Below are 19,708 nucleotides of genomic sequence, written 5' to 3'. Positions count from 1 at the left end.
CAACTTATAAAATGTAAATACTACATGGGAGGGGAGGGATAGTGATCACAGCATCAGATTTGGAATAATTATACTTACTGGAACCATTGGTTTAAATCTTAGCAGGATAAACTCAGCCCTTCATTCTTCTTAGGAAGATAAACTGAGTATCATGATGAAGTCCTAAAAACCAAATTCCTGTCTTTGCTGCATAGACATTAAATATATCTCAGCATTCTTTGCAAGAATAAGGGTTTGCCCCAATTTCTTGGCTAGTATTTCCCCTACCTCTGCCATTGTGCAATGTGTGTGCGCACCAGTTATCCTTCTAGATATCATCTTCCACTCTAGAGATTGCTGCCTGCTGGTATGTCCAGCACAGTACAGAATATAAAGGAAGACAAAGGCCTTGCCATAAGGCGTTTACAACCAAAATAAATAGTTTAGATTGAATACAAACAGTGTCTGGGCAGATGTAGGTCAATGTTTTTAAAAATAACATTTCTTTCTGGGCTTTCATACTGAAGACAGAGATCATCCAGTCTATAAGGAGAGGGAAGAAGTTCAGAGCGTAAGGGGAAGTGTGGGAGAAGATACGAGTGAGACATTTAGATGAAGTTTGGGAGGAGCACACACAACATGAAGAAGAGGACGAGGAAATGAAAGCAAAGATGAAGGAAGCTGTGCAGGGTCTTAAAAGTGAGGTAAAAAGTTTGAAGGCTGAAAACAACAACAAAAGAGCTTAGGTCTGAGGATGGTGTTAAACTGTTTAAACATTTCATCAGCCTTAAAATGAATGAGTTACTATCAGAGCAACGTCTCATATATCAGAGAATCAGAGTATGTTACAATAACCGAAACACCGTTTAGCTTTGATGTCTGAACTGGCTGCCTGCTTCCCATCCCAGGTCCGCAAGACCCCTCCTGATATAGGGGGAGGAAAAATCTCTCTGTGTTTTGGACTGGGCTTGACATATCTGTTTCTTGAAATATTTAATCCAATAGGTCTAAACCCTGTCCAATGACTAAAAACAACATAATTCACTGAAAACGTAGAAAGTAAAAATTTAACTTCAGTCCCATGATCCCAGCTCCTCATTACTTAAGTAACATGCCTGGGTGAAAAAGCTTAGAAAGCAGATCACCCATCTGACAGGGACCTGCCAGTGATTCCAAACAGCCGAGCTTTCAATAGGAAATGGCCAGCTACCTGTCAGACCTGGTGAGTTCCCTGTTTTTTTTTTTTTATTACATCAGATATTAATAATAGGAAGGATCTGTCTTCCACTTCCTACCCACCACTGCCAATGCCGGAGAAGGTACTGTACATTTTCATTAAACAATCTTTAAAACAGTGTGATATAGTTATAAAGACTACAACAAGGGGATACAGAATGGTCTATTTGGCAGTGATTCCGATGGACAGAGGAAAAAAAAACAATTTTGGGGGCAATACCCCTTTAACAAAAGTAGGGAGGCACTACTGGTAAAGGAGGATTACCTCGAGGTGCTGGGACAGTTGGAAGCACAGCAAGGGAGGAAGAAGAAATACAGCAGAACGGGTTTGTGGGGAGACACTTGTGCCTTTGCTTCTGCTCTGAGGGGCTCAGGAGGAGGCAACATTGCCTAAAAATATACAAGTATAAATGAGAGAAAGCTGTTTGCAGGCCTGCAAGGTGATGTGGGAAAGCAGGAAAAACCAAGCCCCATGAACAGTACAGAGATTTGAACTGGTGTGTGAAAATCCATCTCAAAATGCATTAGCATCTGTATGAGGACATTCTTCCTCCTCATTGAGAGAGGGGGACTTCCCCAATAATAAATAATAATAAAATAATAAGATAGACACAAAAAACCCATCACATTTATTATAGAGTCTCATTATTTTCATAACAATCTCATGGGGTTTTTTAAAGCTCTGTTTTGTAAACTTTTGAAGTCCATGCTGACATAATAAGGGTTATAGAATCATAGAACCATAGGGTTAGAAGAGACCACAAGGGTCATCTAGTCTAACCCTCTGCCAAGATCCAGGATTTGTTGTGTCTAAACCATCCATGACAGATGGCTCCAGCCTCCTTTTGAAAACCTTCCATGAAGAAGCTTCCACAACCTCCCTAGGCAGTCCGTTCCATTGTCCTACTGTTCTTACAGCTAGGAAGTTTTTCCTGAGATTTAATCTAAATCTGCTATGCTGTAGTTTGAACCCATTGCCTCTTGTCCTGTTCTCTGTGGCAAGAGAGAACAACTTTTCTCCATCTCTTTTATGGCAGCCATTCAACTATTTGCAGACCTCTATAATGTCTTCCCTTAATATCTTTTTTTCCCAAATAAACATACCAAGTTCCCCCAGCCTTTGCTCATATGGTTTGCACTCCATCCCTTCAATCATCTTTGTCGCTTGCCTCTGGATCCTTTCCAGTTTCTCTACACTTTTCTATACATTGGTGACCAAAATTGGACTCCAGCTGAGACCTAATCAGTGCTGAGTAGATCAGTACTATCACCTCCCATGACTTGCATGCTATGCTTTGGTTAATGCAATCTAAAACTGCATTTGATTTTTTTTCTTCTTTTGCTTTTTTTTTTGCAACAGGATTGAATTGCTCACTCATGTTGAGGTTGTGATCCACCAGAACTCCCAGATCCTTCACAGTTATGCTGCTGCCAAGCCAGTTATCCACCATTTTGTATTTGTTCATTTAGTTTTAATTCCCTAAGTGTAGCACCTTACATTTGTCTTTGCTGAATTTCATTATGTTATCTATAGCCCAGTTCTCCACTTTATCAAGATCTCTCTGAACTTTAGCTCTATACTCCAAAGTGTTGGCAATCCCCCTAACTTTGGGTCATCTGCAAATCTGATCAGTAAGTTCTCTATTCCTACATCCAGGTTATTCATAAAGTAAAGATGTTAAACAACACCACACCCAGAACATATCCTTATGGAATCCCACTTGAGACCTCCCTCCAATCTGACATAATTCCTTTAATAGTTCTCTTTACCTGCAGTTGTTTAACCAATTATGTATCCTCTTAATGGTAGTTGAGCCGAGTTCACATTTTTCCAGATTACTTATCAGAATGTAATGTGAGACTGTGTCAAAAGCCTTGCTGAAGTCCAGGTATATTGTATCCACCGCATTCCCCCTATCCACCAAACCAGTTACCCTGTCAAAAAACAAAATCAAGCTGGTTTGCCAAGATTTGTTCTTAGTCAATCCAGGCTGGCTGCTGGTGATCACCCTTCATCCTCCAGGTATTTGCACACTGAATATTTTAGACATTGCTCTAGTAGCTTCCCCAGGTATCGAAGTCAGGCTGACTGGTCTCTAGTTCCCCAGTTCCTCCTTTTCCTCCTTTTTAAAGATGGGCCCCACATTAGCCCTTTCCCAGCTTCCGGGACCTCTCCTGCCATCCATGAGTTTGCAAATATTTGTAGAAATTTCTTCAGCTAATTCCTTCAGTACCTGGGGTTGGATCCTTCCAGGCTGTGTGCAAAATACAATGAGGAGGTGAAATACAAAGGAAACCACATTAAATTTGTCAATAAACACAAAAAAATGATGGGAGTTTGTTAGGACACAATATACTGTACTGATCTGGGAAGCACATAATAGTAAATACTACCAATTAGCTCTTACATAGTACTATTCATCCATAGAGCTAAAAAAAAAGTTGACACTAGTCAAGTGAGTTTAAGGAACCAGTGAAACCGTCAGTTAAAAGAAAGATAGTTAGATTTTCAGAATGAAAAAAATGCTGTCTGTGTTGTCTCTCATTGTGTGTGTGTAGAGAAAGACACAGAGTTATAGTTCTAATTGTTAAAGTTATAGTTAGTTTACAGTTCTCTCAGCTCTGTGGTTGCATTGGGATAGCCAACAGAAGAAGGAGCACTTCTTTATTGTCTCCAGGTTGTTCCAGGAGCAAAGAGAGAGCATAGCACTGCCAGCGGTCCTTCCCAAAGTATTCGGCAGAATGAAAACAAACTCGCCTGGGGCGTCAGGGTTCTCTCATGGCCCAGAGGTAGTGACAATCCGAAGACTAGCAATTCTCTCAGGCCATGTCTATACTAGCGAGCTTACAGTGGCCCAGCTGTACTGATGCAGCTGCAGCGCTGTAGGATTGCTCATGTAGCCGTTCTATGTTGATGGCCAAGAGCTCTCCTGTTGACATAAAGAAAACCACCTCAATGATACGTGGTAGCTATGTCGGCAGGAGAAGCTCTCCCACCGACATAGCACTGTGCACACTACCACTTATGCCGGCGAAACTTCTGTCACTCAGGAGTGTGTTTTTTTCACACCCCTGAGCAACGTAAGTTTTGCCAACATAAGTGGAAGTGTAGACATGGCCTCAGTGTAGTAAGCCTAATATGAAAAAACCTTCTTTACCCTGAAATATTGTTTTGACAAAGGTGGTAAAGAATAAAAGTTCTCCCTTTGTAGAAATAAAACAGGTAACATGGGATAAGAGGGGATGACATGCCGCAGTTTCACACACCCCAGTATCATTAATAGGCATTTGGACAGCATGTTCATTGACACATTGTCAGTTCTATCATCCTGAATGCAATGGTCCTTCCCATGTAGTGAATAGTAGTGGGTCTGTCTTTGTCTTGTCTCTTTAGATTAGGAGACTCCAAGCGAATGTTGGTTCTCTCTGACCACTTGGCTGGGATGGGGGGCATCTTTGAATGGTCGATAACACCCTTTGGGGCTGGAACCTTGCAAACTGTGAAAAGGTTTCGATAGCTAGAAGTGTCTGTAATGAATAAGACATGTTCTGGAAAGGGAGAGCTGTAGATACATGGATCTCACCATACACTGAGTGTGTGTTTTATCATCTTTTTGTAGATTCAGTATCGGAGGCTATTTCAAATGATGCTTGTGCTGGGAATTGGTGGAAACCTCTTACCAGGTTTTCACCTTTCTGTGATCAACTACCCTTCTGTGGTAAGCAAATTCTTAATCAAAGATGCCTCTTTGGTTGAATGTGCATGGGACTGGGTCCTAGCTTGAGGATGCTCCTTGTCCTTCAGATAATTCATTAAGTGTTTCTATTGAGACTGTTCCCAGCTCTTTCCATTCCCATTCTGTACAGTAAGAAAGAGTAAGATGAGAGTCTGGATAAAGGACAGACCTTCACTCCACAGATAGCATTCCAGTAGCATTTTAAAAGGCTGAGGACATTGGGAAATGAGCACTATGAAGTGGGTTTTTACCCACGAAAGCTTATGTCCAAATAAATCTGTTAGTCTTTAAGGTGCCACCGGACTCCTCGTTGTTTTCGTGGGTACAGACTAACATGGCTACCCCTCTGATACTATTCCCTGTGTAGTCTATTGCTGAATTGAGGGATTTAGGAAGAGGATTCTTGGTAAATCCCTCTCTGCTACTGTCTTCTTCATTTTGAAGTATCTTTGTAGTCCCTTAAGTCACACTCCATGGACTGGGTAGTAAGGGTTGTTTGTGAACTATAAACTTGATGAACGTAAAGGGTATACATCAAGGTTAAGACGTGGTGCTGTGGTTGAGGTTTCAACCCTCAAAACGTCCTTTGGCCTTCCTCCCATTGTTCCCATCACCTACACTTAAGAACACGGACGTTTAAAAGGAATTGATAAGAGGACCCAACATTTGAGGGTGGAAATGTACACAACATTTTACACGCCAAGTTTCAGTGGATGAGATTGTGCAGTTAATTTGTGCAGTAGCCTTTCCTCTCTCAACACTTGGATTCAAAGATGGTTTAGATTATGTGTGAAAACAAGTTTGGTTATTGCATCATACAGCCATCAAAAAATGGCACAATTTGCGGCAATCTTTGCTTAAGAGAGAAGCCCTTGACTGTAATAATATTAACTAATTAATAAGACCATCATGTCAAGGAGTAGGTGTACTATCAGAATTTACTGGGGAAGCTCACATACTACTAGTCTTTTGTTTTTGAAAGCAATAAATTTGATCAAAATGTTAATGTGGACAAGGGGGATCCAGTGGCCATCATGTACTTAGATTTCCAGAATGCCTTTGACAAGGTCCCTCACCAAAGGCTCTTATGTAAATTAAGTTGTCATGGGATAAGAGGGAAGATCCTCTCATGGATTGAGAACTGGTTAAAAGACAGGGAACAAAGGGTAGGAATAAATGGTAAATTTTCAGAATGGAGAGGGGTAACTAGCGGTGTTCCCCAAGGGTCAATCCTAGGACCAATCCTATTCAACCTATTCATAAATGATCTGGAGAAAGGGCTAAACAGCGAGGTGGCAAAGTTTGCAGATGATACTAAACTGCTCAAGATAGTTAAGACCAAAGCAGACTGTGAAGAACTTCAAAAAGATCTCACCAAACTAAGTGATTGGGCAACAAAATGGCAAATGAAATTTAATGTGGACAAATGTAAAGTAAGGCACATTGGAAAAAATAACCCCAACTATACATACAATATGATGGGGGCTAATTTAGCTACAACTAATCAGGAGAAAGATGTGGAGTCATCGTGGATAGATCTCTGAAGACGTCCACGCAATGTGCAGCGGCAGTCAAAAAAGCAAACGGGATGATAGGAATCATTATAAGATGGATAGAAAATAAGATGGAGAATATTTTATTGCCCTTATATAAATCCATGGTATGCCCACATCTTGAATACTGTTTTGAGATGAGGGGACCACATCTGTACAAAGATATACTGGCATTAGAAAAGGTTCAGAAAAGGGCAACTAAAATGATTAGGGGTTTAGAACGGGTCCCATGTGAGGAGAGATTAAAGAGGTTAGGATTTTTTAGCTTGGAAAAGAGGAGACTAAGGGAGGATATGACAGAGGTATATAAAATCATGAGTGGTGTGGAGAAAGTGAATAAGGAAAAGTTATTTACTTGTTCCCATAACATAAGAACTAGGGGCCACCAAATGAAATTAATGGACAGCAGGTTTAAAACAAATAAAAGGAAGTTCTTCTTCACTCAGCGCACAGTCAACCTGTGGAACTCCTTGCCTGAGGAGGTTGTGAAGGCTGGGACTATAACAAGGTTTAAAAGAGAACTGGATAAATTCATGGAGGTTAAAACCATTAATGGCTATTAGCCAGGATGGGTAAGGAATGGTGTCCCTAGCCTCTGCTTGGCAGGCGAGAGATCACTTGATCATTACCTGTTAAATTCACTCCCTCTGGGGCACCTGGCATTGGCCACTGTCGGTAGACAGGATACTGGGCTGGATGGACCTTCGGTCTGATTCAGTAGGGCCAGTCTTAGGTTCTTAATTAAAAACAATAAACAGCATTTCTGACATCACCACTTAATTCTACTGCAGATGTGTATAATACCACCAGTTTTTAGCACCACCCCATTATTCCCCCATTGTGAAATTAATATATAGCAATTCAAAACTGATTTTCAGAGATACAGATTGGTAACAACAAGAAATGTGGGTATGTGGGCTTTTCCTAAACTTTTATTTGCAAGTAAGTCTCATGTTGTCATTCTTTAAATAGTAACTATTGGTTGAAACCAAAGCCAGCTTTAAATACAATGAAGTATGTTTGTGAATAATGCTTTGGAGTCATAATTACTGTTAATGCAAATCCCCTTTTCCTTCTCAGCACATTAAGAGGTTTATCAACAAAACCTGGCTGGAGCGATATGGCTCTCCTCTCCATCAGGAGACCATCACATTGCTGTGGTCCCTCATTGTGTCTATCTACTGTGTAGGGGGACTACTGGGGTGTCTGTGTAGTGGATACCTGTTTGTGAAATATGGAAAGTACGTATCTTTTCTGAACAGCTCACTAATGAGGAATTGTATTAGTTAATTTAACTCTGAAAAACATTTTACTGAAAAGGGAACAAAATTATTTTTAAATAAACAAAAAAGAAAAACTGTTTTAAGTTCCTACATCATTAAAGGCTAAAACTTGGTCTCATTCAAGTCAGTTGCAAAACTACAAAGGACTAGGACTGAGCGCTTATGGAATATAAAATAAATTCACCCGTTTTTCACCAGCTTCAGTCAGTGTGAAGCAGCGTGCAGGACCCCCAGCAGTCTAAAGTCCATGGAGAGGTTACAGCTGCACAACTCTTCTCTCACTGAGACGAGTGTGTGGCCAGGGCAGTCAGGAGATGAATTAATTTAGTTCCTCCCTGTTGCAGTCTCCACAGGCAAAACAACTAGAGAGCCTCTTGTGGAAAGTGAAGGTGCCTCCCTTGGCAGAACCCCTGAGAGGAAACAGACTTAAAATTACAAAGATAGAGATGGATATAGATACACACACACTAACAAAATATTTGAAAATAATTTCCCCATTTACTTACCTACCAGGGCTAAATTAATGATTCTTTATTCCTTGCAATAGTAAATATACCAGCTGCAGACCCCTTTCAAAAAACCAAAGATGTGCGCAATAGTATCCCCTTCTCAGCTTTTGGTCCACTTCACACACTCACACTATATGCTTCCACTCAACCTTTCCTCCACCTGCTGGTCCCCTCTCCAACCAACTCCCTTGAACACACACCTCCACTTGACCCTCCCCAACCTATCTTTTCCGCCACCATCCTAGAGCTATCTCTACTTTCAGCTGCCCGAAAGTCTCTATAAAATCCAGACCAAGTTGCCCTACCCAATCTCCAAGCCTTCAGAACACAAAGTTTTCAAGTGTCCTTAATCAAGAACACAGAGTTCCGAAGGTTAACAAGCTGTCTCATCCCTTAAAGATATATAAGCACATTTCCACTATGGTTGATTGGATATACAATTTCTTTCCAACAGGCAGTGAGGAGGGGCTAAACATTATTTTAATATCTGTCCAATAGAATTGCCACTGAAACACACTCTTTCTTGGGAGAAATATAGGATAGTGAATGTGGGAATTCTTAAAGCACTCTGCTGATGAAAGTGAAAAAAACAGACTATTATAAGAATAAATAATCATATGTAAATTAGACTGATACAAATACACAATTGTTACTGTTTCCTTATTGTTCTTTTCATAATTATGTATTAATCATTTCATAATTATTCAATGTAACATGTAAACATATATCTTTTCACTGAAATTTTATTTGAGCTCCATTCTCAGGAGATTCTCTAGTACGCAAATATTTATTTCCTGGGGCAACAGCTGTAAAATATTGCCCACGGGTAAAAAGATATTTTCTGAGGTTGTGATAGATTGCCTGAAGCAGAAGCCTTTTTGTTTTTAATTGCTTGGGTACTTTAAAAAAACTTTCAAGTTCTTACTTCTGTGAATATATTTGGTGCTTCAGAAAATGTAAACAAAGCTCACTCCTCTTCTGCTGCCCCAAAGAGAGAATGAAACTCTAATTCTCCCTTGTTTAATATGGCCGTTTAATTTGGCTTTTACAAAGCTGACTTTTTCCTTCTATGTTTTGGGATAGGTGCAATATTTTTGATGGGATATAGGATCCTAGAAAGGGAGCAATGAATACTGTTTAACTATTTTCTCTCAGCACTTCTCTCTTCAGGAATCCACTATAACCTCAGTGGAGTGCTCCCCTTTGGTGTCTCTCATGTCACTACCTAACAGAAATTGCTACACCCCAAAGCATTGGTTTTTAAGAACAGCCATGGCTTGGTCTGTACATTCACTGGATAACAGGAGTCCATTTATTCAAAGTGACAGAGGAGATATTTATGGGAAAACCTGAATCACATCTGTATTTCATTTGCTGCTACAGAAAGAAATGTCTGTTGTGCAACAATATGCTCATAATGGTAGCTGCCTTGCACATGGGCTTCAGTAAGACTGCCAAGTCTTTTGAGATGATTCTGATTGGACGCTTCCTCTATGGCATCAGTGCAGGTAGGACCTCACCACTACTGTATGTACACAAGTTATTCGCTTGGGAGAAGATAGGGACCACTCCCTCTCAGAGCTCCTCAGGGAGCACAGCACCCCAGGTAGAGCAGGAAGGTTTAGAGAGGAGGTGGGGGCCAGGCCACACCCAGCATCAGAGGAAGCAGGCTGCATACATCTATAGGATGGTGCAGCTCAAGCAGTTCTCCTGCATATTAAGCCAGCTGGGGCTGGACTGTGCAATAATAAAATACAGCAAAACACCATCTACTTCCACAAGGACTCAACTGAAAAAAAAATTTGGTAATGGGAATAGTGATTTATTAAATGTTTTGTTCTAGAAGATGTAATTTTCCAGTTTGATGACGTATTGCAGATAATACTTAAACAATTCAAAAAAGGAGAGTGCTACAGTTTGGCAGAATGTGATTTGAAAAAAAAACCATAATTTTTCTTTCTATAAATATAACTTTCCTATTTCTTCTCGTCACTCAAGGTGTATGTTTGAACGCACATAGTCAATACCTAGGAGAAATTTCACCGAAGAAGCTGCGTGGATTTGCAAACACCAATGCTCTTGTGTTTTTGACACTAGGAAAAGTTTTAGGGCAAATTATGGGATTAAGGTACGTGTCTATTTTACATACTTACATGGCCTCATCACCCCAGTATGTGAGCACACCACAATCTTTAATATACTTATCCTCACAATGCATCTGTGTCAGAGCACAGAATCAAACACTTGTCTCCCAAGTCCTAGGCTACTACCTTTCTCCAGGCAGAATATATGCACTTATCTTGGGACCACGCAGCCTAAATATTTTTTCTTTTCATCCATTTTTCCCATTGTCTGTGCATAGTGTGTCAGTTTCTCTACTTATCACACAAAAAAGAAGTTGCTAAAGTTACTATCGTTGTAACTCACAAAGACTGAGGATCTGAATTCTTCGGTCTCATGTAGAATTGCAGCATTGGTCTCAACAGCAGTTGCATGGATTAACAAACGCCACTGAATTTTTATTTTTTAATAATGGGGAAAATCTCAGAACAAACTATAGCACTAAGGCACTTACTTAGCTATTTTCCTTTCGAGTTGTCCAAATTTTCTTTCAATTTATCCTCTCCATTTCCATCTGCATATAGCATTTGTTGGTCTACTTTTTCCTCCAGAAAACAAAGTTATTTTATTTTACTAAACTGTAAATATATTTTATATGTTCTCTACAGAGTGTTTTTAGGAACCGAATCCTTGTGGCCTTTGCTATTGGCCATATGTGGAATTGCAGCATTTGTCCAGCTGGTCTCTTTGCCATTCTTCCCTGAGTCCCCACCCTACCTTTTGATGCAAAAGGAAGACACTGAAGGTTGTTTGAAAGGTAAAATGGGACAAGCCCTTCTCCAAATCTCTGATTTATTATATTGATAGCCATTGAAGGGGTCAGTCTGTTAGATGGAACCGAGTTTCCCATCATCCACCAATGATCTTTCTTAAGAATTCTAATCAACAAGGATCTTGTACTGATATTGGTGTAGACAAAAATTACTAATTTGTAGTTATTCAAGATCACCCTCTAAAATATTACTGTATTACACAAACAAGAGACAGACAACTACCAGCTAATAGCAATGTGTAATATAGTGTGTTCCATTAAGCCATATCTGATTGATGTCATCAATCAGTGACTAACGGATCAATAGATGGACTGAATTATGAATGATTACTGAATGATTAATGAATAATCTAATCACTAATTCATTAGCCAATTGAATGATGGAGATGAGTGGCTGGATCAGCTGATGGATATGTCTGCCAGGCACTACAGTGTTATAAATAAAAAACAATGGTACTAATAATTATGCTTGGCTATTTTTCCTCCATAGCCATGAAGGAGCTCTGGGGTGAAGGGGATCATCAAGCAGAGTTTGATGACATGATGAAGGAGAAGGCAGCAATGAAAAGCATCAAAACCATGAGTGTCCTGGAAGTGATGAAAGAACCAGCCTTGCGTTGGCAGTTGTATATAATGATTCTCCTTACGATGAGTATACAGCTGTGTGGCTTGAGTGCAGTTGAGTATTCCTCAATTCCAACCTCAGAACTATTATTAGGTAGCATGGAGAACATTACAGAGCCACAGTTCCTACTTGTTTCTTCCTCTTGATCCTCTTTTCTCCTCCTCATAGAGAGTTCACTGCAGTAAGTCAAGTGGTAACATTCACTGGCATTAACACTACCGGGCTTCTCAGCACTCTAAAGTGAACACATGCCTGTGTATACAATAGGTCCAGCACAGTGGATGTTAATGTTCCCTGAAAGGGTATTGTCCCATTGATTTCCTTTCTGTTCTCACTAGAAGCTCTTTCTCTAGGACAGATGGCTGTACAAGCTCACTCTCTCCGTCTAAGGACCTTGAGAACTCTTTGTACAGATTTGGGTCTCAGTTAAGTTCCTGTCTGCTAGTAGCAGATGCATATTGCCATCTACCCTTCATTCTGTGTGGTATCAAGGGATCTCCTTCTACCAGCCTCTGCCAAACCAGACAGCAAGGGCCCTAAGAACGTTTCTCTTTCTCATGTCCCCTGCCCAGTACCATTCCTCTTCTCCTGACTCCAACCAGCTCCTTCTCCTAGCTCCAACCAGCTCCTTCTCCCAGTTCCCTTATTTACTCCCTCCTTTCTCCTAACACAATGCTTCTTTCAGTTCCATTCTTTTCTTGACCCCCAAAACCCTTTCATTAATCCCTAATAGACCCTCGAATTTCAGATTTCAAACAGCTGCCTCAGCTCCTCTTTCTTTGAAATAGAAATCCAAGCCCCTCTGTTTCGTCTCCTGACCCCCAATAAAAACCCACGTGGTGATACTGTACTGGTGAAGGATTGAAATCTGAATGCTGCTGCACAAGCACATCTCACATACCTTGATTACACTTCATTGTTAAAATTCCTTTTCACTGCATTTTCCAGATCTACTTTTATACCTTTGAAGTGTTCCGCGCAGCCAGGTTGGATGAAGACCTTATTCCATATATAGCATTAGGAGTTGGGATCTGTGAATTCTTCTCTAACATCCTGTGTGTAAGTCAGACCTGACTTGGGTGTGGAGGGTGAAGGGAAATGTGTTTTGAGCCAGTTCCGTCTTAAAACGAACTGCTCTTTCGATACATGAACTGAAGAATCTTTTTGTGTGACCACTACCCCACCATATGAAACTGTGAAAGACAACATAACCCCTGCAACAGGAAGGGGCTAAGGAGTTTCTCCGGACTGAAGTGGCTCCACCTCACCACACCTGCGAGTCATTTTGAGACTTGGAAGAGAAGTTTAAGATGGGGGAAGCTCTGCTCAGGGCATGTCTACACTACAGTGGCACAGCTACGTCACTGCAGCTGTGCCGCTATAGAGCTACAATGTAGATGCTTCCTACATCGACAGAAGTTTTTCCGTCAATGTAGTTAATCCATCCCTCCGAGAGATGGTAGCTAGGTCAACAGAAGAATTTGTCCATTAAACTAGCAGTGTCTACACCGGGAGTTAGGTTGACCTAACTACAGCACTCAGGGCACACAATTTTTCAAAGCCCTGAGCAACATAGCTAGGTCGATTTAATTTTTAAGTGTAGACCAGACCTCATTGGTAGGCAGCTCTGAGAAGAGCAGAGTGTTGAGCTTCCTAGCTCCCAGGGAGAGTCCTGGCAGAGACCAGAATCTACACCCTTGCCTAAAAGAATGCCCAAGTCCGCAGAGTCAAAGGGGGCTGTAATCTATCTATTCTGCTGGCGAACCAGCGGATGTTGAGCTACATTACAGCCTGCCCAGGGCCCTTCTGAAGGGAGAGAGGCCAGTGGCCAAATGGGATTGTCTGTATATTTCCTTTTCCTTTGTTTTCTTTGCTGCTCCTAAGTTGTTTGTTTGTTCCCTGGGACTTTGAAAGGGGTAAGCATCCAGACAACTTGGCTGGAAGGCTGAGAATCCATCTCTTTCAGAATGCTAATGAGTGCCTGAACCCAGAGAAATGGATACAATTCTGTCAACATCCCAATGGGGTGCTGGTGAAAGACTAGAACCCTGACACCTCCCCATTACCCCTCAGATTACTTCCCATCTTTTTTGCGGGGGGTGGGAGGGGGTGGTTATGGTCCACAATTTCTTTTAAAAATCAAGACTTATGATTATTTTTAAAAGGAGTTTACGTCATGCTCCCATTGATAATAATGTTTATATACAGGTAATAGCTGTGCGAGAGATCAGATATAGCAGAAGAAGTGGGAAAGGCAGAGGGGAAAAATGCCACTTTATGTCAAGATAGTGGCAGACTGAAGCAGCTACGTGAAATGGTTGATTCACTTTTGAAAATCTGACTTTCAGGGTGCAATTTTATACATAACACCCAGAAAATCTATGTGATGGTCTGTCAGGTATAGAGGCTGTCTGCAACCTTGGGATATAACCTCATGGTAACTCATTAACTAAATAGGGTGTAGGGGAGTCATTCCTTGAATGGAAAATATCTGGGAAAATGTCACAGTGCTGCAGAAAGTGATGGGGTTCAGTAGGGGTTCACTCAGAGTCAGAACTGATCAAATGGCACAGCATGGTGCTAGTGACTCACTGCACTGTTGGAGATATGCTGCCATCCTCTAAATAAGATGCAACATGGAACCCCTGAACAGCTGTGGTACTAAAATCCCTATAATATTTTTTTGCAAGGGAAAGGATGTTAACTGTGGTATTCACTCTGCCTACCAGAGTTTTTCTGAAATTAGAGTAGCCACAGAACTTCAGCCTCCAATCTGCTTCACCCATCTTTGCATAGATCCTTGGGATCCATTGACAACCATGGCCATAATATAATAATTTCACCTTTATCAATGATACGAGGGAAGGAACTAACACAGCTGAGAGAGAACCTTATAAAACTTATGATTTGTCATTTTTGTTTTTAAACACACATAAAAAGAGGCACGCACGTCTATTTCAGGAGAATTTTCAGTGAAGACCATTACAATTGCTATAGCGGAGATGCACACACCAGATTCAGACTCTGCATGGGATACTAAACCAAGGCTACAGATAGCTGGCATATTAACATCTAATTAAATAGATGGGACCACAAATAATGTAGAATAATATCCCCATGGCTCTAAATGAAATACATTCAAATGGAAGAGTTTGACTTTCTAGGAAAGTGAGGGGCTGAGGGAAGCAGAATCATCCCAGAAATACAAGCTGTCCTTTCTGGCCCCAAAGAGCAGTCTCCATTATAAATGCTGCTCTGAAACGCCCACAGAGTTCATCAGGCTAGCACCTAGCAGTGCTTTGCTTGATCACAGGGCTAACAAACGTTTCACAGTTACACCTATTTCTGTACTCTTGAGAGGAAAAGGAATGAAGGAGACAGCAAGAGAGAATGAAAGTCAAATTTCCTGGGGGAGTGGAGGTTGGAATTTCCCATGCTTGCAGTAATGTCAATGTGTTTTCTGATCCTCAGAGCTTCATCATTGACCGGTTTGGCAGGCGGATGTTGTTATGGGGTGGTTATGGGTTGATGGCAGGGATGATGGCATTCCTAGTAACAGCTCTCTCACTGCAGGTAAGGAAGCTTTTCTTTCGGAGGGGCCCTGTTCCCACTTCCACAAAAACTGCTGTTTATGTTATTCTCAAATTAAGCCTGGTCCCCATGGTGACATTTGGTGGGAGACCTTAGTTTTGCACTCTAACAAATGTAACCCTTCTGCCTGTCAGAGTTGGCAGCAACAAGGGCCGGGTTCAGTATCTAGGGGTTCCATTCCAATAACACAATGCAAAACCGGCTTGAGCCCCCACCCAGTGACCTGGGACAAATATATATCACCCCCGCTGGGCGCCTCCAAGAGGCAATACTTCCCCTCTCGCAAGCACATAGTCTGAGTGTAGCAAAAAGCCTTGTAATAATAGAGAGAAACAATGTGGCATTATGTTGGGGAAACACCACCAACAGGATTCATAACACAACCCATGAGCAAAAACCCACCCCAAGCAAATTGGGGCATGTCCTTTCCCTTTAGCTCTTGAGTCCAGCAACCCAAAATCATCCAAAGTCCCAAAAGTCCAACAACCCAAAAGTCTCTGTCCCTGGTCAGGGCAGCCCCAGAGTTCAAAAGTTTATCTGCAGAGTTTTACCTCCCAACCTGGGTGGAGATGGGGGGGGTTAAGGGGCACCTTACGTGGTCCAAATCTGATGGCCCCACCTCTCCATGGGGCTCCACTCTGCCAGCCACCCCATGAGCTGCTCTAGGCATCCAAAAAACTGCTCTGCTCCACCCTTCGCTCCACTCTGCTCGCCGTCCCGCAAACTGCTCCACCATATATCTTGAGGCTCCCCCACTACTTAACACAACACTCAGTGATTTCAGCTCTTAGTCAGTTTAGCTCTTTTGTGATTTCAGCTCGTAGTAGGGGAGCCTCAGTGCTGGTGCACCATTAGCCCAAAGTGAATTCAGCTCAGCAGCCTATAACTAGACTCCTAATGGAATCAAAATTAGCTCTGATATTCCACAGTGGAGAGAGGAGGAAGTGCAATTAGCATGTAAGGCCCTCACCAGGGGGCCCATGCCACCAAGTATTAATACCTGTTCCCAGCCTCTCTCCATTCACACAGTTTTGGAACCCATGTCCCTTGCCTGGCGAGTCCCTCCATCATAACAAAAGGCCAAGTACAGTTCCACTGTCCTTGATTCCCATAATCAGGGTAATAACAATTTATTCTTCCTGCCCCAATAACAGAGACAATGGGGATCCCACAGCAGCCAAAGTGACCATTTGGGCAGCTATGGCCTCACTCTAGGCGGGGTGGGTGTGCCTATGCAAATGAGATCCGTCCCTGAAGTTCTTTTCCACAACTTGCCACACCTCACCACCAGATGTCAGGGTTGAGCTCATCCTGACTCTGCTTACACAAATGCAGGGCTGAATGTTACATGAATACTCATGGCTCCTTCTATGAGGCCTTCATCCTTGTCCTCACCTGGAGGGGTCTCTGTACCGCCTCCTCCTAAACCAGCACTATCCGCATTCCCGCTGTCAAGTAACTGTCCCACGAGCAAGGTGCCCTGATTTAGTCTCTCTCTAACCTTCTTACTATCTAACCCCTCACACAGTCTCCAGTGGGTGTATCTTGCCTTGCTGTTGTCAAAATCTTTGCAATGATCATTTCTGCGGTCTCCTTTCTCATTCAGCAGCACCCCTCATGCTCCTCTCCACTTACATGTGGCTGTGACAGCTGCCCAGCGATCATCTAAGCTGCTGAAAATCTTTTTCCCCCAGTGCAAAGCATCCACACACTTAAGCTCCTGAATCTCTTTTGTCCCTTCCCTCAGCTGCTAAACTCTCGTCCATCCCACCCCTTGATACAAGTGATTTTACTCCCCATATATAAAGCAGACTCTTGGCAATCACTAAACCAGATAGTAGAAAGTAATGAGCATGTTATTCTACCACCATATTAATTCCCCCTTTCTTTCCTCATTGCTTTCTGTCTAGAATCAGTTCTCCTGGATGGCCTCCTGCAGTGTTATTCTCATATTCTTGTTCATTATCGCCTATGGAATTGGACCATGTGAGTACATCAACTTAGGTGATGATGGGAAATCTATGGACCACACTATATGAACACATTAATATGGATGGGTATTTGGAAATGGAATTAGACTTTGTAAATACATCTTCATAGAGAAGGGAGTGAAGCAGAATCCTACAACATCCTCAACTCACAAGTAAAACCCCAGCTCCATTCAGGATTGTTAACTGATGGGATGTTCAGTTCCTTCTCTTAGCATTCCTTTATCCTTTCTTAATTTCAGACTGAATCAGATACTATGGCAATGCCAGAACCAGCTTACAACTCCCTGCTGGGGTTTTGGTTCTCACTTGGGACCAAAGCTAATTCTAGGTCCCTGACAAATGGCTATGTTTTGTTATTGGAACCTTAGATATAAAATATCAGCCTTGTAGGTCACTGATTTTTATTCGGGTTTTCATATCATAGCCATAGCCATGGTATATGAGTGCCTTGACAACCTGTCTTCGTACTAGCCCCCATTAGAAGCAGGAACTCTGCACATGTGCCAGGAGGTGGGCACAAATTCTCACTCTTTGGGGTTCTGCTTGACTAGATGTTGCTCCTAAATATGAATTGTATGAATTTGCATTTTTTCATTTTGGGGAAAAGACGTGACCAAAGTTCCTAGGGGAAAACCCCACATAAATTTCTTTGCTACTTTTTCACATTGCTTCTTCAGCTGGGGCAGTCACATCTGTCCTGATGGAAATCTTCAACCAGTCAGCCCGATCATCTGCCTTTGTGATTGCTGGGACCATTGGCTGGATGGGCCTCATGGTAATTGGGATGATATTCCCCTTCACTGTGGTAATTCAATTTGGATTTCTTCTTCAATGCTCCCAATTTAAACCACCTTTTATGGCTGTCCTAGGCAGCAAGGCATAGCAAGTACATTACAATGCCATGTAGGCGATCAGTGTTCTGAACCCATCTCAAAGTCCCTGTTCTGCAGAGGCCTGCTGTGTAGCAGAGGTGGCATACATAGTCTTGAGGTGAAGGGTGTGAGCTGGCCCAATCGTCAACCACCCTCTGCTGTCTTATACATATATTAAAAATGTAAAGAAACATTTCTTCTTTAGACTGAATTTTTTTCTCATTCTGGAGAAGCAAAGCAACCTTCAAGGATCTAAGAAAGTAAGTGTCAGAAGAGGATTTGTTCATCTTTTTCTCTTTTATTTTTGTCTTCAGGAGGCCCTCGGTCCCTTCTCCTTTCTCATCTTTGTGGGCGTTCTTGTCATCTCAGGGATTTTTTCCTACCTGCTCCTTCCAGAGACAAAGGGGAAGTCGATCATGGAAATCACAGAGATGTTCAGCACAATATATTTTGGGAAGAAACTTTTACTGACTGCAGGGAAGAATTCCCCTGCAGAACACACCTTCTGCACCAAGTTCTGACTGGCCAGCAGAGTCAGATTTCATTGACACAATGCACTGTCAAGATCAAATTGGAAGCTGAATGTACTAACAAACTGTTTTTTAATAAAATCTTATTTGAAAAATAATTCACACCTATCTCACCTCTTGTTCCTAGTCGTCCCATTTTATATTTGGGTCTTTGTTTTTCATGCTCACAGGCAGTAACTTCACACATGGTGCCCATCTCCTAATACAACTCTGTATCAGGAGGGTTTTAGTAATTAACAAAGACGCTTCCCAGAACTGGAAGGTATGAGCACTCAGGCATAACTAAACTGGTCAGTTTTATTGCAAGTCCCCTTCCGCTGCAACCATTGCAAAGAAATGGGACTTAAAAGTATGTGTGTTAATTAGTCTAATTAATTTCTATATAGTAAAGAGGGAGAGGACAAACCATAAAATCCTGTATTTGACCAAAAAGACATGGAAGTCGGGTATCTTGACTTTGGGATAGTTCCATAAGAGATACATTTTCCTCCCTCTCCTACATGCAGCATCTCCAATAAAAATGAGCACAATTCTCATAAATCTTTGCTTAGTAGTTATCTTTGTACCTTCACATATAACAAAAGTTTATTCCCATATTTACTATAATAAAATGATATATGTATTCCAGAAATGATGCCTTTTAACATGATGCTGGGTATGATTCTCTCCAGATCTATGGAGTCATTTGTCTCCCATAGCCCAATCTGAAGATATTGGAAAAGAAAGTGAGTGTACATGGATTTCACTTTGGAATTTATTTTGGATGTTTACTAAAAACTTGGGCTGTTGATTAATGGCAGCTAACTCATTCGATTAACTAGAAAAAATTAATCACGATTAAAAAATTAATTGCGATTAATTGCACTGTTAAATAATAGAATACCAATGGAAATTTATTAAGTATTTTTG

At 41.5% G+C, this 19,708-nt stretch overlaps 1 protein-coding gene across 1 annotated transcript; it reads left to right on the top strand.

Moving 5' to 3' along the window:
* Positions 1–1,177: 1,177 nt before the first annotated feature.
* Positions 1,178–18,790, top strand: LOC144275585 (solute carrier family 2, facilitated glucose transporter member 11-like). The gene is made up of 12 exons (XM_077834956.1): positions 1,178–1,201; positions 4,836–4,934; positions 7,586–7,746; positions 9,681–9,805; positions 10,296–10,425; positions 11,027–11,175; positions 11,681–11,868; positions 12,764–12,874; positions 15,287–15,388; positions 17,317–17,392; positions 18,075–18,202; positions 18,584–18,790. The coding sequence occupies exons 1-12, from the start codon at positions 1,178–1,180 to the stop codon at positions 18,788–18,790; spliced, it is 1,500 nt and encodes a 499-aa protein (XP_077691082.1).
* Positions 18,791–19,708: the final 918 nt, after the last annotated feature.

Source organism: Eretmochelys imbricata, chromosome 15, assembly GCF_965152235.1.
Source record: "Eretmochelys imbricata isolate rEreImb1 chromosome 15, rEreImb1.hap1, whole genome shotgun sequence".
NCBI lineage: Eukaryota > Metazoa > Chordata > Testudines > Cheloniidae > Eretmochelys > Eretmochelys imbricata.
The sequence above is the reverse complement of the archived record's forward strand: the minus strand, read 5'-3'. Positions and strand labels throughout refer to the sequence as shown.

Bases quoted from the DNA above. Each gene is read 5' to 3' on its own strand.
- LOC144275585 (XM_077834956.1), top strand. From the start codon at position 1,178: ATGGCCAGCTACCTGTCAGACCTG. The intron at 4,935-7,585 runs GTAAGCAAATTC...TTTCCTTCTCAG, and splicing joins TGATCAACTACCCTTCTGTG to CACATTAAGAGGTTTATCAA. The intron at 18,203-18,583 runs GTAATTCAATTT...TTTTGTCTTCAG, and splicing joins TGATATTCCCCTTCACTGTG to GAGGCCCTCGGTCCCTTCTC.